At 48.0% G+C, this 27,995-nt stretch overlaps 1 protein-coding gene, 1 long non-coding RNA gene and 1 other non-coding gene across 3 annotated transcripts; 1 reads left to right on the plus strand and 2 right to left on the minus strand.

The window, feature by feature from the left end:
* Window positions 1–4,200: 4,200 nt before the first annotated feature.
* On the minus strand, window positions 4,201–4,307 carry LOC144180774 (U6 spliceosomal RNA). Its single transcript, XR_013324555.1, has one exon. It is a non-coding gene; the product is annotated as a U6 spliceosomal RNA (small nuclear RNA).
* Window positions 4,308–9,371: 5,064 nt separating this feature from the next.
* Window positions 9,372–12,539, plus strand: LOC144180363 (uncharacterized). The gene is made up of 2 exons (XR_013324384.1): window positions 9,372–9,459; window positions 12,286–12,539. It is a non-coding gene; the product is annotated as an uncharacterized LOC144180363 (long non-coding RNA).
* A 4,922-nt stretch (window positions 12,540–17,461) lies between these two features.
* LOC144179760 (uncharacterized) lies at window positions 17,462–27,280 on the minus strand. The gene is made up of 3 exons (XM_077708199.1): window positions 26,873–27,280; window positions 25,288–25,629; window positions 17,462–18,148 (listed from the first exon to the last, which is right to left on the minus strand). The coding sequence occupies exons 1-3, from the start codon at window positions 27,278–27,280 to the stop codon at window positions 17,462–17,464; spliced, it is 1,437 nt and encodes a 478-aa protein (XP_077564325.1).
* Window positions 27,281–27,995: the final 715 nt, after the last annotated feature.

Below are 27,995 nucleotides of genomic sequence, written 5' to 3' on the forward strand. Positions count from 1 at the left end.
TTTTCCTTGACTTCATTAACTTTCTTTGGTTCTTGCTATAAGGCGTGAGCGGACACATATTTAACGACGCACAGTTCCCATAAAAGGCACGTTATTATCAGATATTGGGTAATTACATACCCGAATCACACTCTTCTACGGCGTATATATTTGAAACAAAGCCGCATTCGTTGTAAAACGATACCAACCTCTCACTGCGCCAGTATCAGGTCTAAAAGGAGCGACAATAGAATTCGCTTTTGCTGGCTTATTCAGAGGTGTCAATGGTGATTGCTGCTGCCGACGCCGACGGCCGTAAGAGCGGCCAAGAAGCGCGCACAACCGCGTCCCCGGATAGCTCTTTTAAGAGCGAATGCTCTTTATAAGCGACCCCAAACCATCCACCGCCGGCGTCGGCGGCGGCGTCCGCAGTGCTCTTTAAAGGAAAAACAGCATCCGGCGCCAGGTTTCGATCCGAGGACTTTGCGGGCCGCAGCGCGACGCGCTACCGACCAAGCCACAGACGCGACGGTGATATCAGTGTTAGACGCGCCTTATATCTTTAACGCATTCAAACTACGTCGTCAGCGGCGTGCGTTGGCGACTCAGCGGCGTTATAGCGGCTTGATAACTGCGTGGTGTACACGTGATACTACAAACCCGATGGAAGAGATGGAAGAGAAGGCGGCGAGGGGGTGGGCTGCGGGGGCCGAGCGCAAGCGCCGCAAGCGGGCCGACAACCGTGCATTCGCACTTTCACATTCTCCCCCTCGGGGAAATGCGGGGGAATTTTTTTCAACGTTCCTAGATAACGTTGCTTTTTGGCGTTCGAGCCCCCTACCAAGACGCAGCCGTTTTTTGAAGTGCTCTGAACGTACTATTTTCTTACGGACGACACCATAATAAGTTGTTGAGGGCACAGAAAGGAAAAAAAAGCGAAAGAGAACCAAAACACTGCATGAGCCCCTGTCAGCCACGCAGCGCTCATCCCGTAAACGCTGCGGAGAAGTGGCGGCAGGTAGCGCAGCGATCGCGAAGCTCGAATCGTATACGAGACTCTTTTAACGACCGCATATGAGTTGGTATATGCAAAAATCTTTCTCTCCCTCACTATAGCTTATAATGTTTCCGGAATGCCACAAGGCTTTTCTCTATTTTCTGCTCTGTTTTAGCACAATTGTGGCGGGCTATGCTGCAGCAATAACTTTAACAGCGATAACAACAACAAATATTTTTGTATTTACGTTTGCTAGGAGAGGCAATGAAGAAAAAGTACTAGAACGTTTTTGTTATTTTTGTCATTGTTGTAATTGTTGTCTTTATATATTTTCTCCATATTATGAAAATGCCTGGGAGGTCATCTAATGTTGCAGGCCGGGAATCGTAGTTGCGAAATGCGTAGACCCAGAAAGCGTAGTCTAACAACGCATTTTTTATTTGTGCTTATTATCCGCACATACGTTTGTATCTTTGATCTTGTAACAGCCCCGTCAACAATAGAAACCTAATGCCGAGGCGAACTCGGCTTTTGCTCCCCAAACCACCACACTTGCAACTTTCCTTTTCCAAGAAGGAAAGCCACTTCCCTTCTGTTCTTGAGGGTTTACATTTCCTACTATTAGGAAAGGAAAAAAACTATTTCGCTCAAGAGCGGCTTCAAATTTCATCCTTCAGCATTACGAAAGGAAGCACGAAAGAGCTTGCATTGTTCAGCGGCGTATTAGGCAGGCAGATCTCCTTTCAAAGTTTTTAATTTCGCTCAAGAGCGGCTTTAAACTTTTTCCATCATTACGAAAGGTAGCACGAAAGGGTTTGTATTGTTCAGTGGCGTGTTAGTCAGACAAACCTGCTTTCAAAGTTTTCAGCGAACTTTGAAATTAAAGCCACAGCTTGTACTCGGTATTCGTATTTCGTCACCACAATCGTTGTACTCTCGGATTTCAGTGCGCTCGTGTTCAGCCAGAGGGAAGTTTCGCCGACTATGGAGCAGCTTCCAGGAAGGCAATCAGACCGTCTCACACTATGTCTCCGCTTAAAGCGGAATTCTGTTCCTCAGACGGTTTAGCATGGGCGATTTAGGTGGCCTTATCGGGGTGTTAAGCACTGAGGTGGCTAGCCAGCCAGTCCTCTGCATGACGGCCCTGCAAACCCTTTTATTCTCCTTAAAAGGACCCTACAACACATTTTTCAACTTTTTCTAAATCTTACATGCTTTCAAAACGTAGTCAACAAACACATTCAGTGCTTAGTATAGAGTTCCCAAAGTACTTCATCGGACTGCTCTATGCCCATCAGATAACTTGAAAACCTGCTCAAAAGATTTTTCTCTCTTTCACGAGTCCAGGGGTTCTTTGAGCGCTCGAATTACGTCATTATAGCGGCGTAGCGGCTATTGGCCGCTCTTTTCTGTTGCAGCAATGAATGCATTCAATAGCCAGTTTATAAAAAAGCCACAAATCAAAGCCGAAGCTAAAGGCGGATAGTTCTGCGGCGACAAGCAAATCCCGCAGTGCTGCTAAATCCTGTGAATAACTATAGGTTTGACAACGCTGGCAGACGCGAAGGAAAAAGTGAAAGCGTTTACTGGAATTGTTGCAGAGTCCCTTTAAAGTCATCTTTTCGTTCTCCGGCTGGCCAGGACCAAAAAAAAAAAAAAACTGCACGTGCCCGGCAACACGTTCACGCCGTTTCAGTATTTAGATAGTCCACTTTTTTTCTTTCATGTCGGGGAGAAGAATCTCAGCTTCGCCAGTAGTCAAGATCCAAAAAAAAAAATGCAGCTACGTGGTATTTCTGACGCAAAGCAGCTACATTTCAACATTAAATAGGGCCAACAACTTGCTCAAAAGTTCAACCTGACGTTCTCTCTGTCCGTATCGTCGTTTGTCCGTGTGTCCATGCGTGCGTGCTGAGTTCAAATTGGCGTTTTGTGTGCAGGAATACCACCCGGGACGCTCGCCGTAGTTCAGGGCCTCGTTTCTGACGCTATGTTAAAGGCCAACTGCACTCAAATTTCACATCGGCCAAATTTACTTTGAACGTATGGAGTACGTACCACCAAACCAACTGGGACATGACTGGAACCCCGTGAAATGCGTGGTTAATAGAAGCGTTTAAAATCCTGAGCTCAGTCGCAGGCGACGCTTCACGTGCCGGCGGATCGCGCAAACAGCCTTGAAGCGGAAGTGACATTGCGGTCGGCCCTGCTCTTTTCCCTACGGCCAGCCAGGAAAACCGGTCGAGCTCCGCTGGGCGCGGTTCTCTAGAGCTGCGGCGAGGGTGAAGTGTTGCGCGCAGGTTCGCTCCGGCCCGCCGGCCGCGTACGGCCGCTGGCTCGCCAGCTGGGCCGGCGAGCCAGTGATATATATATATATATAGGGAGAGAGAGAGAGAGGGGAAAGAGGGAAAGAGGGAGATTTAATGAATACTGAAGAGGCTAGCCCCACAAACGCCGGGGCTTGCTACTTCAGATGAGAATGAGCATATTGGTGCGAAAAAAAAGGAAAGGGGAAAAAGCCCGTAGTATTCATGAGTAAGAAAGAGAAGAAAATGAAATCAATAAGGAACGCAGGCTTCAGTACCCACCATCGATATATTGTGATCTTCGCCACCTTAACAAACTGTTATTCTGTCGAGGCTTTTCTTGATTCGACATTACCCTAGCTGCTTTATTAGGGCGATAGCCTTAGGTTTATGTGTTTTATGGAACGCGTTGTCAGGTAAGAAAAATAGTGCACGGTGAGGTACATAGAATTACAGAGGCAATTGGAGCGCCCGTGGAATGCGATCCCCCTAGAGAGATGGGGGCGAACGGAAAGCTCCTATTGGTGGTGAGCGAGCGAAGTGAGCTTGGGAAGGCTCCGTTCAGGGGGAAAAAAGCAAAAAAGTGCGTGTACCGATAAAACTAAAAGCAAACTAAATAAAAAGCCGGAACAAACCTGCACCAGCAGAGCTATCACAGGTTACAGCCAATTAAAAAATAAACGGGAAGGAAGCCGGTCCAGAAAAAAACTTTTCGAAAGTAAGTTAATCAAGAAAAAAAGAGGTTTTTGCTTCGGTCGGCGGCACACAACACACAACTAGCACATTTGTTATAAGACACAATAGAGTAAACACTACACAGCACACCCGTTCCCTGAACCTCACCGTATACAGAAAGTAGTCCCTTCCCCGCCTCGCAACACAGTTCCCGTTTGATATTCCCTTGTCCCAAACGAATAGAAAAATATGGAACGCTTCATGATTCTGTTCTGCGTGTCACCCTTGCGCAGGGCCATGCTAACCGTCTCTGTATCGTTCCAATTTTAGTATATGTACTTTGAAAGTAGACCTGCAACTTGGGAGGGTGCTGTTCAGGGGGCTGCTTAAGTGGTGTCGCGTGCGGCAGCAAAGTTCAACAGAAAGTTCAACAGCAGGTCAACAGAAGATCCAACTGGGCTTTCGCTTGCACGTTCTTAGAAAGTTCTGAGCACCCCCCGTTGTTTCTGTATGAGCATCTCCGGCTGTTCCCGTCGTAAGCACGGCTGTTGGTATCTCAAACAGGGCACCGATGATCGCGAAATTTAATTTTAGAACACTGACAGGGAATAAAGTGGGATGTTTAGCTCCCCCCAAAAATGACTCCGGCTCATCGTGACGTGCAATATGGCGGTGTTGCTCAGGCGGCGAAGATCAGCGCAACGTGCATATAAAGCACAGCAAGGAATGCCAAATAGCCAGACCATGGGGCCACACAGTGATGGTCAGGCCAGGCCCACACAATGACATGACGTACATTGTATTTTTCAACTGCACTGCCAACGCTCGCCACCTCTACCCCTCTCACACGCACACCTCATCACGCCCAGCCGGCAACCTAGAGCAGTTGCCCCCCCTCCCCCCCTCTAACGTTGGAATGGAATTTTTCAATGAAAGAGCCGTTTTCTGAAATAACTGCTCTCACATACCGCAAATCGTAATTCATGAGAATTCCTCACTCGTTTTTTAAGTCGGCGTAACTAGGAAGTTGTTGGAACGGAGCTGTCGACAAAAATCGTGGCCTTGCGGGTGATTCAAAACAAGGTTCCGAGGGCACAGGCCCTATCAGGTCTTCAGATTTTGATACAACTGCTCATATCGCCCCTTAAAAATATTGCCCAAGCAATGTATTTGCGTAAAGTAGTGAAGCCGGCCTTAGCGTTTGGTGTAACGTTTGGTGTGCTGCACTGAGTTTCTCAGATTGTCTGGCAGTAAAACCTACCCATGCTTGTGCGTTTTTAAGACACCATAAACTAAACCCTAAGACACAAAAATCGGCTACCTAACTCAATAAGATAAGATACCAACGCATTCTGACATCATAAGAGAAAGGCTGCTCTCGGAGTTTTCGATTAGTTTTCCTCAACCGTCTATCGGCGTTCTAATTCTGGGTCAGTGCTCGCTATGACGTAATACGGTGCGGAGGTGCGAATGCAACCCACAATCTTTCACGCGAACATTCGCCCGCCACCATCCCACGTTCCCAACCGACGCAGTTCATTGCAGTGGAGGCCAATCAGGTTAAAGGCCTTTGTGCGTGCGTGTGTTGGTAGCTGCGAACGTACCGCGTGTGCCGAGCAATACCTACGCTGAAGCCTGTTTTCAAGATAACGGCAAAATAAATTACTTTCGCGCTAGTACGCAGCCCCCGCGTTTCTTGCCCTTGCTACAACCGTTACTCCGTTTCCTTGGCAGAAAACTGAACCGGCAAAGTCTGCGACGCAGGTGTGCCGTGTGTGGGCGAGCCGGGCTTAAATTGGATCAACTCGTTCCCGCCCTTCTCGCTGCTCCGTTCTATTTCTCCCCTTTGCTTCTGGGATCCCTGCATGCAATAAGGTTATAGGGGCAAGGAAGAACGCGGGAAAATCCCTTAAAGTAAACGTTGGCAAAGACCAGACGTAAAAATTAGCCGGTGGCTTTTTGTTTTTCATGCGGAGCGTATGCGACACAAAGGCCGTGCCACACATAGATGGAGCAGCAGTACGTACACATTCACATTGGCGCCCAATCGATGAAGCAACTGAAAAGAAAACTGGGTCGGCTGGTGCAGATTCAGGGTGCAACAACAGGAAAATGCTTCACCCGTTCTCATCCTTAAGTCCTGTCGTCTTAGCGGTGCTGCATCTGTTTTCCAAGTGGCACGTTGGAGTTACACCGCTGATGTGATGATCGTATCATAAACTGTTTACTAAGAGCCTATACTGGAAATCAACCATGACGAGTGACCCCGACCACGTGCGTGAATTAAGTGTTTAGGGTCATTCCTCGGGAAACGTCGTAGACCCTAAATGCGATCACCACTGATTCTCTTGAAAAAAAAAAAAAGCGCGTGTGGCCCGAAGACATTCAAGTAGCCACTAACAAGACCTGGCCACCCAGGGTCTTCTAGGGAACAAAGCAGCTCGCGCTGCCGCCCGAAATCTCCCCTCCCGGACATTCCTGTCCTGGTAGGATGAGCACACCACTCCAGAATTTGTTTTGCTAATAATGAAGTTTATTTTCTCTCTCTCTCTCTCTCTCTCTCTCTCTCTCTCTCTCTCTCTCTCTCTCTCTCTCTCTCTCTCTCTCTCTCTCTCTCCCCTCTCTCTCTCTCTCTCTCTCTCTCTCTCTCTCAACACAAGTTACCCGACCGAGAACATACCCACCTGGCTCCCCTCGACAGCAGCTACAGCTCACTCTTGTCACATTGCACCAACAAGTGAAGAACATATCCTCCCCCGCCACACGTTATCTAACTTCGAAGCATATATCTACCGGAGACTACAAACTGACACCTTTTACTACCACACCATCCTCGCACACAAATCTCCATTCATGTACCCCAACAACTGCCCGCAGTGCGACACTCCTTCCTCAACCCATCACCTCGGCTACTCCTGCCACGCAAAGCCGGCCCTATCATCCACTCCCCTTCCCATGAGCCGTGGGGGTTTGCGCTGACCAGCTGGGCCCCGCGGGGTGGGCCCTGGAGCAACGAGCCCTCGAATCAGCACAGGATTGCGGTCTCCTGGACGTAGAAAGCTATCCACCACCCCTCACTACAGTCCTTTTGACCAGTAAACGTTTATAAAAGCGAAGCTTTAGTGTGTACTCACTGATGCCGTTGTACGCCAATACGCCCTGCATGAAAGCCAACTTCCTCTGACGATGATGACGAATGATCGTGGGCGAAGTGAAAGAAAAAAAAAACGCTTCTCGTGACCGGAATCGAACTCTGGTTATGAAGCCGGCGTGTATCCGATTGCTTCGTTTCCACATGGTCGAAGTGGTTTGGTAAGCTTAGACGACAATGAAATAATCCGTCACAAGAAGAATGGCGTTGCTCTGCGTGCCGTAAGGCTGTTAGCCACATGACGTCAGGCCTAACTTCCCATTTGGAGGTTTAGGACGTCAAGCCTAACGTCACATTTTAATGTTTAACACCTCAAACTGGCACCCACTCAAGAAATTGCGCACTGAACGCCAAGAAGCAGGGACCGATTCGCGTCGTACACCCCAAACCCAAACGTTACGCCTACGGAGTGCCCACCGGAGAGTTGCCGTGGGTATTCTGGAAAAGCGGTGCGTACCTCCAGAGTGGCACATAATCGCAATGTGGTATTGGCTGTCCAAGGAATCCATCACGAGGAAGCTTCGCGTTCAACCATCGGTGTCGTTAGACGGAGGGGGGCATTTTTCCCCCTCCTACTCCTGCGTGACCATCATATGAATAAAGTTCCACGGGAGAATATTTTAAATTCTTTTTTTCACGTAAGCGCTCTGTGAAGTTCAGCGAAGAAATAAAAGTTGGTTGGCAAGAAGGGGGCAGAAGGGAGGCTACGAACTGTTAGGCCTAAAATGGAAAATAACACATAAACGCAGGTGTGCGCTGTTCAACGCTTACCCCTGGTATTTTTGCTTTCTCGCGAAAGCCAATAAACCTACAGTGAACACACACCCGCAGTTGTGTATTATTGAGCAGCGCTTCCCTCGAGACTGGTCTCTTGCGTTGGAGTCCCAAAACGCACACAGTGTACCCAACAAAGCAATCGTATGCAACCACATAGCACACACACTTGATGATGATGAAGCCAGAAACCTGAGCTCTCGGCTGTGCGGATGCCTGTGCGACAAACACCAATCCCGGAACGCTAATCTTCACAGCCTAAATCACCTCCGAAAAATCCAAAATAGACATCGACATCTCCATATGTAGGTGTCTCGCAGGGCTGAGACAACTACGAGGTGCACCAGTGGATACTGTCAGTGAGCTTAATGTTGACTTTGTGGGACACTTGTCTGGAAACCAATCGTCCAACCACGCGCTATACAGATCGTGTGTGCGTTTTATCTTGACCACAAAGCGTTTGACACTGGCATTGCAACAAAGCATCGCATACCCCTATTAAGAGGTGCAGTGGTTTTGCAACAGCTTTCCTGACGATTCACTTTCCCAGGATCCGGATGGCGCATAATTTTCACGGCTAAGCTGTCTTGCGCTAGGTTCTGGCCAAAATGACGTGCCTCTGCCGCGTCGCATCTACAAAGAATCACAAGCGCTTACTACAAAGTTCGTGTGAAATGATCTGTACCTGTCAATCTCCAATGAGTATTTTAAAAAAAAAAGTACTGAAATTGACCGCTAAGATGACTGCATTATTACTTCGAATTTTATTTACTTGTCATAACTGGTTAGTTCATAGTTTAATTGTAAACTTTACGGAATTCCCGTCTACTATGAACACATGGCCGTCTACGGAAGGACTATGTTCACAGAAGACGGCTGGAACTCTTGTTTTCTCGAAGCCAAGCCGAAAAAAATCATACGAGACTTATTTTAGAATAAATTTTACGGAAGTTATGAGCATGTTTATTGGATCAATATCGTCACTATACCAAACTCACTAAAGCCATCCGCCAATACAGGTTGGGCGGTCTTCCATCTTCACCATACTGAAAGGGCTCTAAATTTTTGATAGGTGCTTTAATCATTTGTTTGCACCTTTTAAGCGCTCGAGCTTCACATTCTCCGTTCCAAACCCGTCCATTAAAAAAACTCAAAATTTTTAATATTTTTAGATTCCACTACGAAAGTATGCATGTCCAGGGAGGACGGTGGAATTAATAAAGCTTGCTGCTGCTGGGCAAGTTGGTTCAAATTACAAACAAAATAAGTTTGCGCTGAAGAGGCAGCACGCACGAACGTAGGCGGAGACCGGATCGACTGGCGCACTGACGATGGAGTTTTTCCCAGTGTGCGGCGTAAATGAAAACACTACGCCGCGTAGAGTAGTCCAAACTGGTCGACGTCCGCAAAGAGCAAGAGAAGGAAGAAAAACAAAACTGAAAACCTGAAGGGAAGCCTTTCCTTGTTTTTCTTTCAGTTTCAGTACACGTACAGCAGGCGACGCGTAAATGCAGCAGCGATGTCACCTCTGGAGACGACCGTTTCGTATGACAAGTCAACGACTCCCTCACGTCCAGGTACAACTTTCAGTTCCCCGGGGTCAAAAAAGGGGTTCTTCAAGAGTTCTGCTTCTCGATCATGGATTCTTCTTTTCCAGCCTGCTCAGTCTACTTTTTTTGACGGTATATTTTCTCGTTCCCTCCGAGAACAAACTGCGAACTGCCCTTTTTCGATTCACCACCACGTTTATTCACTACACGGACATACACAAACAAACACGCGAGGTAGTTAGCCTTTTGTCTTTTGTGATGGTGAAGTTCCTTCGAAGCCTTTCCTGCCCGGCAACTCCTCGTTCGCTGGCAGCCGCTTTAAATTCTGATTTCCGTTCTCATTCTCCCAAAACGGCTTCTTGTTTATTTCTGATATTTTCGTTTTGTTTTGCATTTTTGTTTCTCTCTTCTGTTTAGAGCTTTCCATCCTCACTTTGGAATTCTCCGAATGGCGCTGCATTCTGAAACGTTTGTGGAGTTTCGAAGCGTCGCGTGTATTATGAAAAGCAGAAACCACATGCTGTCTTTCCTCGCGTTTCTATTTCCTTTCCTTCCTGGCGGTGCCCGGAAATTTACGGACCATCAGCTGCCCGCCGCAGGCGCTGAAGATTCGTGAGTTTAAAGGCAAGCGAGAAAGCCAGACTGGAGGAATAAAGAAACAAGAAAGAAAAACTTTATTGCCTGATAGTTGGAAATGGCATGTGCGTCGGCTTTTCTTTCGTGCGTGCTGCTTTGGCTAGATATCGTTTACAAGCGAATAGTTCGTTCGCTGTTCGCTTTGAACGCCTTTTGTTACTTCAGTTCGCGCTTGCCTCAGTGATTCGGTCATTCACACAGGTTCCTTGTGTATGCATTTAACGAAAACAATTGCACAAGAGAGTGTGCGAGCTCTCGCTTTTCGTTTTAAAGATTGTTTCGCGGTTTAACCAGATGTCTCTGTTGGTCCAATTAGAGGTCCACCGAGATTAAGCAAAACGTTTGTAAAATGATGCCGGAACAAAATACAAATTGAGCCGTGCGTTGGGTTCACGAGGGTTCATTCCCTGGGGTGCACTTCGCTTGTGTCACGGGCATGACCTCGAGAAGCTCGTGTGGCTTGTTTTAGCCACAAAAAAGCGTTTGCGCGCGCGCGAAGCGTATCGTGTTGCCGAGCCGAGGAATCACGTGGCAGCGGCAGCGACACTTTCTGAATTAATCTATGTTTACTGCTTATTTCAGGTACTGCGGTGTCCTTTCATGCGTCCCTAGACTCTGTTGACAGTGGTCGATGGCCCCCACGCACGCGGAGTTGCTTTCTTTTCGTCCCCGAGGGAACTGCAACGGCACGGGAATTTTCCCACAATGATTCAAGGCTGCTATTTATACCGCTTTAAACGTGAAGGTAAAGCAAAGAGAAGGGACGCATTTTGTTAGAGTGAGAATTGTGTCTCATATTAGAGAACCCGTCTGGTGTGGTGTTTCCTCTAGTCCGGGGGGCCCTGGCTTCTGCTGGCTATCCGGGCTCATCTCAACGATTGTTTAATTAATTAATCTATTTATTTATTTATTTGATTGATTGATTGATTGATTGATTGATTGATTGATTGATTGATTGATTGATTGATTGATTGATTGATTGATTGATTGATTGATTGATTGATTGATTGATTGATTGATTGATTTTGGGGTTTTACCCGCCGAAGCTACACCTGGACTATGAGGCGCGCCGTAGTGAGGGCTCCGTATTAATTTTGACCACTTGAAGATCTTGACCGGGCGGTGAAATCTATCAGGTGCTTATCGCAGCCGGTCCGCCCACTGCTCGTATGTGGGTTGGAAACCCGTTGTAAGGAATAGGGTTTTTACGGCAACGCAAATTTTACCCGAGGGATATTTATGGCTGTTTCCTAATCGTTCGTGACCCTAATGTTTTGTACGTCGGGTATTGTCTTCGTGAAAGTTATGTATATGCCAGAGCGCACAGCAAACCTCCTGGCCCGCCGTACTTGGCTGCCAGTGTATATTTACCAACCAAGCTCGGTTATCGTGCTTTCTGGTTGGAACTAATGCCTCATGAGCGACCATGCGGGTTTCAAGTGAAGAGTGCACTGTTCAGCCTGCTACACATTGTGTAGAATTGTGTCTACTGAATTAAGCAGTGTAGGTCGGCATTTTTGTGCTAGACTACGTACTTCTACAGATTCTCGTTATGCTGATTTCTTTTTCTCTTACACTTCTTCTCGCCTCCCACATGCGCATAAGGTGAGAGTGCACATTTGAAATCTCATCCAATGTTTCACTTTTAGTTTGTCGTCCAAGATCCTCACAAACGTTTCATTGCTCTATGGTTTCATCCGGGTCGCCGCTCGAGCTCAGAGCTCTTTCGAAGCTCCTACCATACATTGATGGGCACTTTCTTGTTACGTTTCAAGTACATTGGGGCAGCTGCCCCTCTAGGTACGACGGTATGGCCTGTGGTGAAATCATTTTGCATGGAGTTCTCTTTCCGTGCCTTGATGGTCGTTAAGCGAGGCATAACCTTCTTGTCGTATTGGAGCCCCAAACGTTCTCAGTTTTTTGTTGCACGCTTTATAACCCAGGATCATGGGTTTCGATTTCAAACACCGCCATAAGATGAAAAGAGTGCCGGGCAGGATTCAGATTTTGTATTGGTGCTAAACTGTCGGTTTTAATTTTTTTTCCGTACTGTGTTATGCTCTTCAGTGATGGGATCATTTCTATAGTGGGATGTATTTTGGGTCTGCCTTGGCCTTACCCGCCACTGTACTGTACTGTACCCGCATCTGTACCGATCTATTTTTGTGCGCTTATTCTTTGAAACTGCCCATAAATGCTTTCGATCTTTCCTTCCAGTTCCCAACTGCCAACAGGCCCGCGGCACCATCTACCACATGGTCCTTGCCTGCCCCAACCATCCGGCACCACAAGACGCTGCACGACTGCGAGACCACCCCAACACCTGGGAGACGGCTATCAGGGCCTCGGACGCGGAGGGTCAGCGCCAGCTGATATCCTTAGCGGATGAGGCCTGCAGGACCAATGGGACCCTGGACGTAGGGACCAGCCCAGGTTGATCACCTGAAGTCCTTTATGGCTTCAATAAAGTCTATTCCTCCTCCTCCTTCCTTCCAGTGAACGGGTGCTAAAAAAAAGACAATGCAATCGTAAACACCGGCCTGTTCGTGTGACTTCAAAAAGCGAAATACAACATCCTACACTTACAAATTCTAGCAGTTGACGTTTTCTTGGCATTAGAGCTTATACTTCATAGACTTGCCAAAGTTATACGCATCTGCCGGGATATTCATTACATTAAAGGGACCCTGCAACACTTTCAATAAGCGCTTTCACTCTTTCCTTCGCGTCTGGAACCACTGCGAAAGCTGTAGTTATCGCCAGCCCGGAGTTGCACTGCGTGATCAGTTCGTTGCACCAGATACGCCTTCCATTGCGGCTTTGTTTTTGTGGCTTTTTTTAAGCTGCTATCGAAAGGCGTCCATTGCTGCAACTGACGAAAAACCGGCCAACAGCCGCCACATGGCCTTAGTGACGTAATCCGGGCCGTCGAAGAACGTCAAGACCGGGAAAGAGAGAAAAATCTTTTGAGCGAGTTTACAAGTTATGTGATGGGCATACAGCAGTAATTTTTAGCTGAGGTACTCCGCGATCCCATAATCTAAGCACTGGGTGTGTTGGGTGACTATGTTCTGCAAGCATTTAAGATTTCGAGAAAAGTTGAAGTTTTGGGGGGTCTCTTTAAGCAGAAAAAAATGTCATGGTTGCAAGACGTTGCCTCGACGCTTGTGGAGCACAATAAAATTCTGCCTCGGCGCAGACAGACAGACCCTGGTATTCTGAGTCTTTCCTCCACACGAGCCTCCAGTGGAGGAGAGCCTTGAAATCGATTTCCCCGTGCATAAGCATTGCCGGAATCCTCTCCTCAGCCGATCGGAGGGAGCAAATGGAGTGGAGGAGGGACTCAGACTACGGCCCAGAGACTAGCGTAGGATGCCATCGTGCAAAAGAAACGTGCGTGGTGGTGTTTTATGGCATTTAATAGGATTTTCGCATTGAGATAAGACACCGAGACGGAATTTTATGGACGTTCCCCGTATGTACTGGCGTGTCGTACGACGTTAGTTTGGTCATGTGGCAAGATATTATTGTACTCGACAATGGCGAGGTCGCACCGGAACGAACAAACAGCGAGAGTGCAAGGCCCGTGTAATGGGCCTTTAGCTTTTATCGTCCCCACGTGTCGTGTTTTTTTTTTCATATAGATGAAGCGGGGGACTAGATATTCCGAATGTGATCGGGCATCAGCTTGCTGGCTTTAGAAATTCAAGGTTGAGATGCTGTTAAACGTTCATATTGCTGTTGAGTATACAAGCTATAAAAACTGTTCATAAAGTGAGGTATCATGGCAAAACCTAAGCTGTAAACAAACTGTGTCTGTAGGTTTGAAACGTGCTCCCATTCCCACGAACAAGCATGCATGGCGCGAGGTTTTAGGAGTCAATGCAGCTTCACTGGACGAACTCGTGCTTTATAATAAACTGACGAGAACAACAGGGGCGAAGTAATAGAAGTAATATCTGAACAAATAGACCGAAGCGGTCCCGAATCCGGTAATCGAATAACAAGGCATTTTGTCGCCATCTATTAAAACCATTAAAACCACATTAAAACCATTAAAACCATTAAAACCACACTCGTCTATCTACAGGGGGAACATGCATAGCCGCGTTCGCAGCTCTTCGTCACTTGAAAGAACTCACTCTAGAGCAAGGAAGGGCTTGATTTCGCCTACTTGGAGTGTTCTGCAGGCTCTATAGTAAATTATGCGGTGCAGACAGAGATGAACTAGACAGGGGCGGCACCACAGTTCCATGGTGCCGTTTTTCTATCGTGCTCGTCTGTTTGCGCTGTTCTGCTGTCATTGTGCGTCACCAGCTTGATGCAGCTTCCATGCTATTCAGCAAAAACTAACATCATAAGCATCCAGTCAGTGGCGCACGCAGGATTTATATCTGAGGGTTAAGTGGGCGGGGGAGACAGGTGAAGAGAAAGAACCAATAAAGAAGAAAACAAATACCCATACGAAACTGCCCGATAATAAAGTTCGAGATGGAGTGGGCTTACTCTACATGACCCCCTATTGTATTCTTCAGTTTTGTTTGTCGTCAGGGCGATAAAAAATGGCACGTGAATACCTCCCGGTCATCACCGATTCCCGAGCAGCCTGCCGTCATCGCCTTCATGGCCGCATATCTCAAGCCTCACTGCGCGGAATATTTATATACTCTTAGTGATTCTGTTCACGTCGTGTGGACGCCTGGACTCGAGTCCTTGGAAAGGAACGAGGCGGCGTGAGCCGCATCTCGCACACTCATTCCCTGGGCATTTCCTGAAGAGGGCATCGACTCTGGTCAGGCGCTACAACCTGTCCTCCCCCGTACCACGACATCCTACACCATTACCACCTGTCACACCATACACCCCTTCTCTCCATCCCCCAATCTCCCTCCCCAAAGCGGAGAAGGACCCTCTACGCCACACACAAACCAACACTTTCCCTCACAAAACAGCCTTCAAGACATTATCGCAATTCGCAACACACAACTACTCCACACTTTCCTACTGTTCCACACCAGTTACCTTGTATCACATAGCAAGGGAATGCGCTTACACCCATCCTTCCCTCCAACCCTTCCCCGACTGTTGAATACTGGAAGGGCGCACTGTTAGCTCCCGGCTGATCTCTACCGCCCGGACACGCGTTTGAAAAACCTGCCCGTTTAGACGCACTGCTCCAAGCGCCATCTACTGGTTCGCTTCGAATGCTCTTTTTATTCCCTTGGGCAATTGCCTATACGACTACGCTGTTGGGCCTCGTTAGCATCGGGCAGAATCGCGGATTTTCGCGCTAAAGTCCTCGGGTGAGGCCCCGGGGGATGATAATCATTTTTCCGAAAACAACTTTTCTTTCTGTGACATGTTCTCTTAGGTCAATTTTACAAGGATGGTTCAAACGCCTGCTAGGACGGTTTACCCGACCAAAATTTGATTATTTAAGCGACTCTATTAGTACGACGTGACGAAGAGGCGCACGTAGGATGCGCCTAGCAGTCCAGGCTTGCTAAATACGTGTACGAAAATCTGTTTCCAAGTCCTGTTACACGTAGCGCCGTCTATTGGTTATCTTTTAACAGTACCGCAATTTGCTTCACCAACTGCTAAAACGAGCCTGCTTTTAGGCTTTCATGGCCTGGAGGGTTGCGTGGCGGCTTTTAAATCTTACGCACTGGGTTGGAGCTTCAGCATGCTGGTTTTTATTTTTTCTGTGATTTATTATATCCTTGCTGCCTTAGTTTCTAAACAAGGGTATATTTTAGTATTAAAGTTATGCATCGCACCGGAAGTTTACCACACCCACAGGAAAAGAAAAATCACCGCAAAGACCACGCTGCTTGACCAATAAGTCTATTTCCTCATCATTTTCCGCTACTGCTGTCTCTTGACCTTCCATTTACGAATAGTATTTGCTTTCTTTTAAAGGCTAAGCCTTTCAAAGGCTGGGGCTGTTGGCGTCTCATGACGTCGTCGTCATCGTAATCGTCTCATGTAGTCACTGAAACACAGGGAAACTCGTTTAAAAACACCGGGACACACGTTTACGCTCCGCGCTAGAGCTTCGTGCTTCAAAGAGAAGAGACTTTCAGCAAAGCTGTATACCTGCACCCCCAAATGGTTCCATCTTCGCTGGCAAAAACGCCAAGGCGCCAAGAATACGCTTATACACTGCATGCTTCGCCCCTTACCAGGTTTCACGTTAGTGGTAATGCCCCGGGATTTCGTTTCCCTTTTCCGTATCTCACAGGTAAAGGATTAGAGTGATGTCAAAGCGCGTAGTGCGTCCTGGAAACTAACATCCATAGCAGTGCGAGACGAGCAGCGGTCACCTCCAACTCTGCCGACAGAAAGCATCCCGATTCCGTGGCACAGCGGAGCATGTTTTTAACGATTAGGATGGCCATGGTTTCACATCAGTTCGGTGCCACTGGACAAGCCGGACACCACCGCCAAAGCACGGGAACGAAAAATCTGTTCTGCAGACATATTCAGCGATGACAGGCTGTAAGTTACTTGTATCGCGCAATTCCTGCGTTTGCCGTGAAGATAGCCAATACGGCCACAGGTTCTCTAAACAGCGATTATTTTTTAAAGACGGTAGTCTTTCTTCGGCTACCTAAACCCAGAAATTTTGGTCTGTCTGTGTCAGACTCGATTCAGCCACCCTGCCAAAGTGAAACGAAGTCTGCGCAAGTCATACTCACAGCGAAATCTAAATGTCTGAGTCCGGTTTATATGTTCATAATTTTCAGCATTGTGGAACAAGAAGAAATTACGCAAATATAAGACAAAATCAATACGCAATAGATATTAACTGTCTACTGCAGAAAAAAAATTCACACTGCCACCTGCTCTCGCCCGCGCCACTAAAGCTTCTGGCGGCATTTTAAGAAATTAAGCGGCAACAGTTACGAAAGGTTCCACTAGATAGGTTCCACGTTCTGCTTGGAACGCACGTTGACTATAGGCCAACGCGGTTCTATAAACGTTGAAGTAGGGTGCCTCGATTCCCGCCCGTCTCCGGCGTACGGCAGCGCTCGCATCGAGGCACCCTGCCTGGAGCAGTGGAACGCGGTAAATTTAAGTGAACTTGAGCAAACCTTTAGCGTGTTTACCTTGGGAGAGCGCGACGCAAGACGAACATGAGAGGTAAGTGGGAAAGCGAAGGGAGGCATTTACTTGGCAAATGTCAATAAAGACGATCGTCTTTTGTCGACATTTGCGAAGAAAGGAGCAGATACGCGGCCAATTTTTTTGAAGGTGTTTTATTGGTCAAAAAAGGACACACAAAGGACACACAAGCGGGGAAAAAGGGGACCAGGAGGGCAAAAAAGGAAAAAAAGAAAAAAAAAAAAAAACGCCGGCGGTGCCTTTCGGTCGGCTCACGCTCTGCTCTCTACTGTGGGGACCGTGGGCCCTTGATGGTTCCGCTCTCCCACAGGCGCTGCATCAGAGCCGACAAGTAGCCGTCTCCGCCGGCGACCTGACGGTAGCCTCCTCCTCCGGCGCCTTCGGCGTTTCCCTGCGAGTTAGGAGCCGCATCCGACACTTCACCTGCGCCACCGCCGGCCCCTTGGGGAGAAATGGCAGCCGCAACCATTTCCCAAGTGCCGGTGACCACGTCACCAGGATCAACGGCGGTTTCCAGCCTGAGGGCGGAAGCCAATCCAGCAGCCAAGGCAGACACTGAAGCCGAGTTCCCGGCTGCAACGGCCGCCCGCCTGCGGGCTGCGGCTGATGCAGAAGACAGCAACAGCGACGTCGTAGTTGGAGTCGGCACCACAGTACGCGCTCGCGGCACCTGCCTCGACGTGGATGGCCGGGCGGAAGTAGTTCCGGTCACAGTGACGGAGGAGGTCGCAATAGCCAGCTCTTCCGGGGTGGCTTCTGGGGAAGGGTCCACCGACCGCTGAGCGACTTGGGCCTGAGACTCGGAGCTTGCGTCTCGGCCCGCCAAAGAAGACGTGTTGCTGGGCGTACTGCCTCCAGATGCGGAAGCGTTCGCGCCGAGGCAAGCATCGCAGCCCCCACAGTGGCGCAGCTCTGATCCGAGGCTTACGGCTCCCACGATGTTTCCTGCATACTATCATGCCCAGAAGTGAATACACGGTTCTTTTCATGTGCCGTTTCAGCTAAGACAGATATGTCATGCAGGCAGCCGTTAGGTCCAAGTTACGCCAACGGACGTCATACCGCACAAGGCTAAGGCATGGCCTTAGACCTAAGGCATGGCGATGCACGGTAAGCCTGAAAAGCCGATGAGGCCTATTCCCATTTTTCTGTAGCCAGAAGGGATGGGAATGTTTTAAGGCGGGCAGGCAGGAAGGCAGGCGGGCGAGGCCTGTTCGCTTTCTTCATACCGGCTGCTGTGGTGCCTAATAGGCAAAATATGACGTCGCCCGTATATCGAAAAACTTTTCTGTTGGTCAAACAGCTAAACGTTTCTCTTCTATACGATGAGCGTATCACCCTCGCATTAGAATAATTTTGTGGCAGGATTTAGGACAAAAATAAACTTTATTAGAGATCATGGGTGGCATATCTAATGGTCTTCGTACTTGGTCGCAATCTTAACACGCATAATGATCCCCTTTCTCCTCCCCCCCCCTCTTACACACTCCCACGCCTGCGGCATGCTGTTTTGAAAAATTGCTTCCTGAGAGATATTAGCAAAGTAAAATTACACTGAATAGGTAAAACCCCGGAGTTACTTCTAGGTAAGACTAATAAGCCAACGAAATTTTCCGTCGTTCGTTAAAACTTCGCGTTTACTACAAAAACTTGCCTGGGAGTAAAGTTTGCAAATGCCTCATGGTCATTCGCCGCAATGCCGCTTCAATTTCTGCTTTTACAAATTGAAGCGGCAGTGCTTGTAAGGTTACGGAATTTACACAAAAAGGCGCACGGAGACTGGGCCAAGTTGTGAAAACCTTGTTTTCCATGTTAGTACAATAGCATGGGCGAAGCTTTTGCACAAGATAAGAATGGCATGAATGTTTTCTCGCTAGCTTAAATAAAAACTACCTGAAAGGACTTGCCAAGGAGCTAAATGCGCACCTTCTTGGCGAAACCAATTTGCGTTCACACATGCGTCTCCCCAATCAACCTGCTTACGTTGCCCCCACTTAGGCTTGATGAAGCGCGTTATGCAATACAGAGGAGAGACACGTGGCTCGTCGGAGGCAGTTCATTTCCCTTTTCTTCGAATCGATATTCCTCGGACGCCGCCGCCGGCCTCTTCCGCTGGCGTTGTTAGCATTGCAGCTGATCCGCTACTGCCGGTTGCAGGACTGTCACCAACGAGTACGTGACGGCGCTGACTGTGTGTAAGTCGGACCCATTCATATCAAACTAGGAATAATACTAATTATTGCTTATTCCATTTTGATTTTTGATTTTTACCTTACTGATTTTTGTGCGGGAATTTGCGTTTTATATACCGAACTAGCGATTATACCAAGGTGTTTCCGATCGTGATTCGACATATGTTATAGTGCATAGGCCTCTTGTGACACTTCGGTCTAATTTTGAGTGCTAGATATAAACAATATAGGCAAAAGCCACGAAGCAGTCTCTGCAGTGAGAGCAATAGAATGTTCCCCCAGAGGTGACCCTTACGGCTATTTTAACAGCGAAGCTGTTAAACAATTCGTTTATCCCGGCGTTTCACAAAGCTCGGTATACAGAAAGCACTGGCCCCACCAGGATTAGAGCCTATGTCTGGTAGATTAAAGGAGTTAGAGCCAGTCGTCTTACCCACTCGGCTACTACCGTAAGTTAGTACCCGAGAGTTAAACGGCTTACTCACTCGGCTGTGACGGTGGGGAGAGGAATCGCGCCACCTGCTCGACACAGAACACGTGATAGGGCCTAGTTAAGTGCGCGCGTTGTGTTAATTTTGCTTCGAATTGCTTCTTCGCCGTTATAGAAACAGGAGTGAAGGTCTTTGCGGTAGCGAACAAGAAGCAAATCGGCGGCAATAGTGGACTTAAACCGTCGTGATGGTCGTGAAGATTGCGTACAGCTTCGCTACATTAAAGCCTCACGCGTTAGTGCGGGCTTCAGTTTTTTCTTATTACTTTACGCTGGCTTTAGCTTACGAAACCGCAACCGAAACGTAGCCTTTGCGTCAATATTTGGTGGTGAAACGTTAATACCGTCGGTATTGGTGGTAGCCTGCTCCCACCCACTTGAATGCTAAACCATCTGGTACGTGATGCTTTAATTGCCGACTTTACGAAGGCTCAGGCCGGTCGTGATGAAGACGATCCCCAAAAAACAGTAGGCAATAGGCCATATGGGATGCTTCACCCATCCGTTATACGTCGAAGAAAAATGTTTATATTTTGTATTTGTTCAGTATGAAGACGCGGGTGAGATTGGCATCACTTTTTGTCACTTCGGCAGCTGTCATCGCTAAGATGAGGATCTCAGGCAGCCCATACAAGTCCCATAGGAACTGACGAGTGGACCCCGCTTCGCGAAGCACCTTTCGTTAATATTTCGGTGCCCGTATACAGAGAGCTTCATTTTAATCTCGATTCGGTCGAGGCGCTCGGATTACAATATGTTTGGCTGCATTGTTCGGGCAACACATGTAATTCATTATATGACGGCTTATTCCTAAGCTCGGGATTGACAGTAGAAGACAAAACGCCTTCAATAGATTGTTTTTCACATAACGGTTCTAATTCTAATTTGTTCATGAGCATGGTGCACACGTTGAAAATGGCAAGAAATCACTAAATATAGCCCGCCGATTTTGTTGTGTCTCCACCACCGATGTCATCAAATCAGCGGACGCGATGTTCACAGAAAAGGGGCACTGTTGAACTAACTTCTTTCGTTAAAGACCATGTAAATCAGGCGGAAAAACTGAACGCGGCCCCCGCATTCTGGACTTTAACGTTGTAAGGAGATTAGACTCTGGTGGCAAGTCGCTTCGTTGTCCCTTTAATGGCTAGTGCATTTACGAATAGACAACCGGAAATTCGCGAGGGATGGCTGGTTGAATAGCTGTAGCGAGAGAAGCTGATAAAAATTTGCTCAATTAGCGCGTTCATACGAAACTTACTTGGACTTCGCTGTTGTGTTCACTTTCAGTATTAAAAATTCTTATTTATAAGCCTGGCTGCAAGGAGATCGCAACAGTCTTTGAAGGTCAGCTTCACTGTGCAACGTCACAGTAATGCGGCTGTTCTGACATAGCAACGGACTGCGCAGGCAATGCAAAACATTAACCAGTGCAGATATGACGATTGGTAGGGCGGCTTCTTGACAATAAGAGAACGGAGTGTAGCTGCTTCATAAGCAACTAGATGCAATGAACCGAAACACCGCCTATACCGTCCTGCCTACAAAACCACGGCAGCTGTAAAAATTGCACAAGAACAATCGGTGGGGATTGCTTACTGCACGTTTACAAAATGCCGAAAGCAGCTGCATCGAAAGGAAAAGCCTCTATCGCTAAAGAGGATGATGGGTGACTGGGTTCAACTGAGTTCGGCTCTATTTTGAGACGATAGACTTTCTTAAGCAACTTAGACACACGGAGAGACCCTCGATTCAGTCTTCCCGCCAAAAGTTAAAAGAATACTGGACCGAAAGGTTTATATAGGCAAACTTTTGGTCAAACCACCGAATCTGGAGCCCACTTCATACCTGCCAATATTGTTCAGCAAAAAAGAAAGCATTACGCTTATTAGAGTCAAAACATCAATGCATCAATGGCATTTGAAGTGTTATTTTAATTAGTAATACGTGACCGAGGGGCTTTTTCGATACAATAAAGAAGTAAGCGTTGAAAACAATATTTCGACCCAAACATATAAACAGATCATGCGACAAATTTGGACGTCGTGACGGCGTTCCAAGTCCTACAGAAACGAAAAAATCCATTAAGTGGCGCGCGAGCAGTGAAACGCACGAAAAATTAAGTTTATTGTAGCAAATCATCTATGTGTTTATTGTGGAACAAACCAAGGGGGAGGGGAGAAGAGCGTGAGTGGTAGATGAGAAAGAGAAGATGCATTTACATGGCGGGGAGAGAGGCAGAAAAATATAGTTGGTAGCGACGACAGTGAGCAGATACGCAGCCATTTTTTTCTATTTGTCTCAGTTGCCTCGCTCACTGTTTGTAAGCAGAACACTAAAAAGCCCACAAACCCTCCCTGGTGATTGGCCAAAAAGCTGAAAAAGACGTACAAGTAAACGACTAGGCGGGAACAACAATTACAGACAGAATTCTCTCTCAGTTTAAGAGAATTGTGCAGATATTGAGAGTGTCTGTGCGGAAGCATTTCGGCGCTGGTTCTCCGTTTCAGAAGCCTTACCTTTTCTTGGCAGCATCTTGTGTCTTAAGTTTTCATCGCTTTGTAGTTAGTCGCAAAATATGCTTGTTTAGATAGAGCTTTGTGATTGTTACTTTGGTGTACTCTAAAGCCAGATTTGGCTACGAGTAGCAAAAGTGGGCCACTGGTCGTCTTTTCTGGTTCGCATTGGCCTATGTTTAGCAACTTTTCATTCCGTTTGTTACATTTCTTTCCCCCTTCCACAAATATCTTCGTTTTTAATTTCTCGAATAACGTATTCCTGGGAAGACAATGCGTTACATGGTTGGTGCTTTTAAACATTTCTGCTTTTTAGTTCTTTTAGTTTTGTCATAATCCCGAGAGAGCGATAGATTAGATACTGAGACTTTTGACTTCCCCAGTAGACTTTCTTTTTAGTTTTATGTTTTTTAGTTTTTATTTTGACAAACAACGTACATTACAACTATTCCTCACCAAGTCTGGATTTTACTAGCGAAAAAGAGACGCGGACAAAGAAGAAGTACACAGGACACTCGCTAGTACACAGGACTAGCGAGTGTCCTGTGTACTTCTTCGTCCGCGTCTCTTTTTCGCTAGTAAAATGCATTCAGATAACCAACTGGCCCAACTTTCTGCCTTAATCCTCACCAAGTAATTACGCTGTTTTGAGTAGATAAAATCAATTACACTTTTTCGCGGTTGGGCTAATCGGCAAAATTCACGGAAACATGGTGTCTGGTAGCTGGATTATTACGCATGCGTCCATTATTACGTGCGATTATTACGTGCGACCATTCACACTGCGCCTTCAGCTGAAATTTTCATATTTAATCGGCATATCGCGCGCTAAACGCACGAAAATCGATATCGGTGGGACCTACTCCCTACCTGTCAAATGACGACCTCTTCCGGGATTGAAGCATCTGCAATCCACTTTGTAAATACTGGCAATAGTGGGGCTTTCCCGAAGCCCCGACAATGTGTGGTAGTCACGTCGGTTGCGTCGGAGCAGGCACATGAGACGCTGCCACAACTCGCACAGCTGGTAAGAAATTACAGTTGAAAAACAGAGCTGGGATAGTTGAATGTAATTTATAATGAAAAACAAGAAACAGAAGCAGCTTCAAGGGGCACAGAACCCACAAAACTGCATTTTAAATGGAAGCTTTTGTGTTCTCACTGATGCCGTCTGTAACACGAAAACGCTGAACTGTTAAAAAAAAACGCTTCCCATGGCGGGAATCGAAGCTGGGTCCGTCACACTATGAAGCTTTCGACATGGTCGAGGCCGTTTGGAAGCCTTTGAAGAGAACCAAAGAGCCCATTACGAGCAAGCTTCACGTTCAACCATCGTTATGGTCGGACGACGGGTGCATGATCTTTTTATTAGTTCTGTGTCCAGATAAGTTGCACTGTTTCCCGTTTTCATTATCCACACGCCTGCAGTTACTGTAAACGGTCGCAGTTGGAAGTATATTTTACGTGTTGCGTCGAGTTCTTGCGGTGTGCTCGCGCGCACTTAGGCGTCCGTACAGAATGAGTAAATAGATGTTAGAATGAGCAAGGTATATTAGTGAAAGTTTAACAAGAAAAGCGAGGTAAGCTGCGACCAATATTTAAGCATTTTTTCGGCGAAATACACCAAGTTTGTGCATTTGTCATTTTTCTCGTTTACCCGCCGCAGTGGTTCAGTGGCTAAGGCGTTGCGCTGCTGAGCGACAGGTCACGGGTTTGATTCCCGGCCGCGGCGGCCGCTTTTCTGATGGAGGCGAAAAGCAAAAACGCCAATGCGTACGAGATTTCGTCGCACCCCCGCCCAGGTGGTCAAAATTAATCCGGAGCCCTCCACTACGGCGGAGGCCTCCACAATCAATCAATCATTTTTCTCGTTTGTCATTTGCCATTAGTTTGTAAAACTGGTAATCCCGCCCCCCTTCCCCCCCCCCCCCCCCAAAAAAAAAAAGGCCGTTTCTCAGGAAAATTCTGACTTCTGTCTGCATCGTTCATTTACGTCTTCCCCACATCCTAGATCTTACCTGCTGACTTTTTTTTTAGCACGAAAGTATTTTATTCGGGGATACATAGATTCCAATGACGCCATATCCGTCACGGAAATGACGCCAGTACAACGAAGCATGATGATGACGACGACGATGATGATGATGATTGCTATCGGTTTCCCCCTTTGTAGTGAGGTGATGACATGCAACCTTACCAAAAAGGACTAATATACCTATGTTTTATACTCTTGGTTTAATACTAGCGCTGCTTAGGGCAGGCACAAGCTTATTACGCACAAAATACTTTTTTTTCCTGTTACAGGTGGTAACTGTCCTAGGCAATATTCCTCTCTCTGCTTTTCGTTCACCAGCATTCTAATCTTTTCGTCGCCTCGACAGACTTCATCTGTGCTACCCTTAAATCCTAGGGCTTCTGGAAGCCCTAGGCCTAGGTAAGCAAGCGGCCTGAAAAAAGTGCATCTCTGCACACAAGGTCTCTTTGCAGGGAAGCAACCTTTACTACTAAAGAGTACGTTACACTTAAAGTTGTTCGTTTTCGGGTTTTATATTTTAACACGGAAGTGTTTTATGCCGGGATACACCAAGATTTCACTGACGTCATATCCACCACGGAAATGACGCCAGTACACCTTTCCCGAAGCGACCCGCCAGCAGGACCTCGCTCGCCAAGCACACGGACTGCAGACAGCACAAGACAGCCTCCGACCTACAAATCGTGCTCGGCTGCAGATTTCGCTGCATATTTCACTCTCGTGTTTTACCGGTTCGTATGACATAGGAATCAACCACAGGTTCTTTTTTTGCCTTCTCTGACCTGGGAAACGTGGAGCGCTCAATCGCTCTGACGCCAGAACAGGTGAGGAAATTAGAGTTAGTAGGCCTGCGGTTACCTTGCTGTGCCCGGAGGCTCCAGCGGTGCGGAAGTCCCGCAGCTCCCTCTCGAGGCGGCGCGCGTTGCGGTTGGCCTGCTCCAGCTGCTGGCGTAGGCAGTTGCGGGTGCGCTCCAGCGTGCCGATGTAGTGGCGCATCTCGCGCACGCAGCTGTGCTCGTGGGCGCGGTCGGCCGGCAGGCTGAAGCCACAGTCGCGGGTGCAGTGCACCATGCGCTTGGGGCAGCGCTCGCGGCGGTGCTTGCTCACCTCCCCGGCGCGCTGGGGCAATCCGCACTCCGGACACGGCACCTGCCGGAACTCGCACGTCTCCACGTGGCGATTCAGTGACTCCAGGGCAATCTGGACAAGGCGGACAGATGGAACCGCGGGCTTCTTTCCAAGGATAGCGACTGATCGATTTAGTCAACCACAAAGCAGGCCTAAAACGTAGTTTGGAACTTCAACACGAGAGGTTTATTGTTGCCATGACCATGTGGTCTTCATGACGAAGTTGATGTAGTCCACCCCCCCCCCCCCCCCTTCCGATCTTATCGGTAGTGCGTACGTTTTCGATTTGTTCCTCTAGGCGCAGCTGCTAGGCAAAAAAAAAAAAAAAAGGTTCACGCCACGTTGTAAGGAGCCGCTGTAGAAAAGCTCGACAGTTAACACGATCTCATCGACTCACGTGCTGCGAGTAGAAGAGGCGGGTTGTGAGCGGTTCCCCCACTTGATGAGTCGGTGATGGCCAAGGGCGCGGTATTTTGGCCACTTGAGGGAGAAAAGGTCTGAAGCCCCTTTGTTTTGCTGGTGTTTATGATGAGTAAAGGCCTTCCCGCCTGTTTTAAGTTACTGCATCTACAACCGCTTAATTTATTTCAAACTCGGGCTCGTATTTCGTTGTAGGTTATGCCCTGCGACTCTGTGGTTGTGACGGTCCTTGACTCTCCTCCCTCCCTGCTTGCCGTCCACCAATCCTCTTATCATTTTTCGCTAATATCCACTGCAGATTTTGTGCTGGTTTCGTATTTGGAATTCCCTTAATGTGTGTTCGATTGTTTCAGTGTCTTCCCCACAGCATGCACATGCTTCGTACTGTGGCGAGTATTTGCTCACGTAGTTCACTGTCCTTTCGCAGCCACATGGCTCCAAAAATCAACACCCGCACTTTAATGTTAACGCTGAAGAATATATTTTCCGATCGCGCATTTCGCTGCTTGACACACTGTTTCAGCCATCTCTCAGCCACACCGTCGCTCGGAGCATGCGCATTCCAGCATTCCTGCGGGGATGAAGCTGCATTAAAAAAACTGCGAGGAGCTGTCAGAGTAAAGCTACGCTTCTCAACTCAATTTGTTCATAAATGAACGCAGAGCGGGGGAATCTTTGCGGTACGGTGATCCGAATGCCTGTAGTGCTTTTGGGGTCTGCGACTGAGACTATACGCCACTAAATGTGACGGCCAGTCTTCCACGGCAGCCCTACACTACGGCGCGCTTCGCAGCTATATCTTCGTTGCAAAATTTGAATTAAATCGAGTCAGAGTAAGACATCGAGTACTCGCTCGATTGTCAGGCCTAATTCGAGACGAGGCTCGTTAACGTGCCTTGGTGAAGCAACCGTGGTTGCGGTTCGGACAGCGCACGGTGAGCCGACAGATCATGTTGGTGACGATCGGCACCACGGGAACGAGCTGCCAGAGTGTGGTCGAGCGTCGGCACATGGGGCAGTTGCCGGTGCCTCCTCGAGTCAGCCATCCGCGGATGCAGTCGCCGCAGAAGACGTGGCGGCACGGACACTCGACGGGCTCGCGGTACACGCCGCGGCACACGGTGCACACGAGCTCCTGACTGGGCCGGGGCTCGAAATTTTCCACCGAGTAGACGGCCGGATCCAGGGGCATCTGCGAACGCCACGAGTTGCGATAGGCCGAAACCGAAGAGGACGGATAGGAAGAGGATTCGCCGCTGGTCCCTGTCGGCCAGTCTGCCCAGCCCTGGCCCGTGGAAGCCATGTCGAAGGAACTGCGAAGAGCGCATGCCAGCCTCACTTGTACGGGCATTTGGCGAAAGAGCGCTGGGTGCACATGAACTCGGGCCTTAACAGGATACAGCGATAGAGACTGTTTTTAACAGCGGAGCAGTTGTACATGCGGTAAGTTCACCGTTGCAGAGAAAAAAAATACGAAGAAAATTCCGAGCGCTTGTGAGGGCGTACCTTACGGAGACCGCCCAGCGCCCTCGGCTTACGCAGTGACTTTTGAAAAAAAAAAAAAAAGAAAACTGGCAAAAACCCCCGAGGAGCGAGAAAATTGTGAGCGTTTGCGAGCGCGTGCCTCACGGCGATCGCCCAGACCGCGGCTCGCACCGGGGATTTAGCAAAAAAAAAAAAAAAAAAAAGGAAAGAAAAAACTCCAGTGCTGTCGGCAAGCGCTATCGCGCATGTAAAAATAGATTCAGCGCTAACGCTAACGATGAAAAGACACCCTGCTTGGGAAAGGTCACCGCGGCCGCCGCATTCTTCAGAAGCCGTTATGCATAGTTAGAGACATGGGCGCGAGTGTGCCAATGATGCCCGAGACGACTTACAGATCACACCACCACTGCCCGAGTCGATTACAAAGAGCTGGTGGAAGTCTACAATGCTGAGTATGACTTTGCACCCACCACTCCCCGCGAAGATGCACATGACGACGATTACTAGCACCGCAACTATGCAAATGAACAATG

Source organism: Haemaphysalis longicornis, unplaced genomic scaffold, assembly GCF_048455015.1.
Source record: "Haemaphysalis longicornis isolate Haplotype H1 unplaced genomic scaffold, Haemaphysalis longicornis Haplotype H1 scaffold_4, whole genome shotgun sequence".
Taxonomy (NCBI): Eukaryota; Metazoa; Arthropoda; class Arachnida; order Ixodida; family Ixodidae; genus Haemaphysalis; species Haemaphysalis longicornis.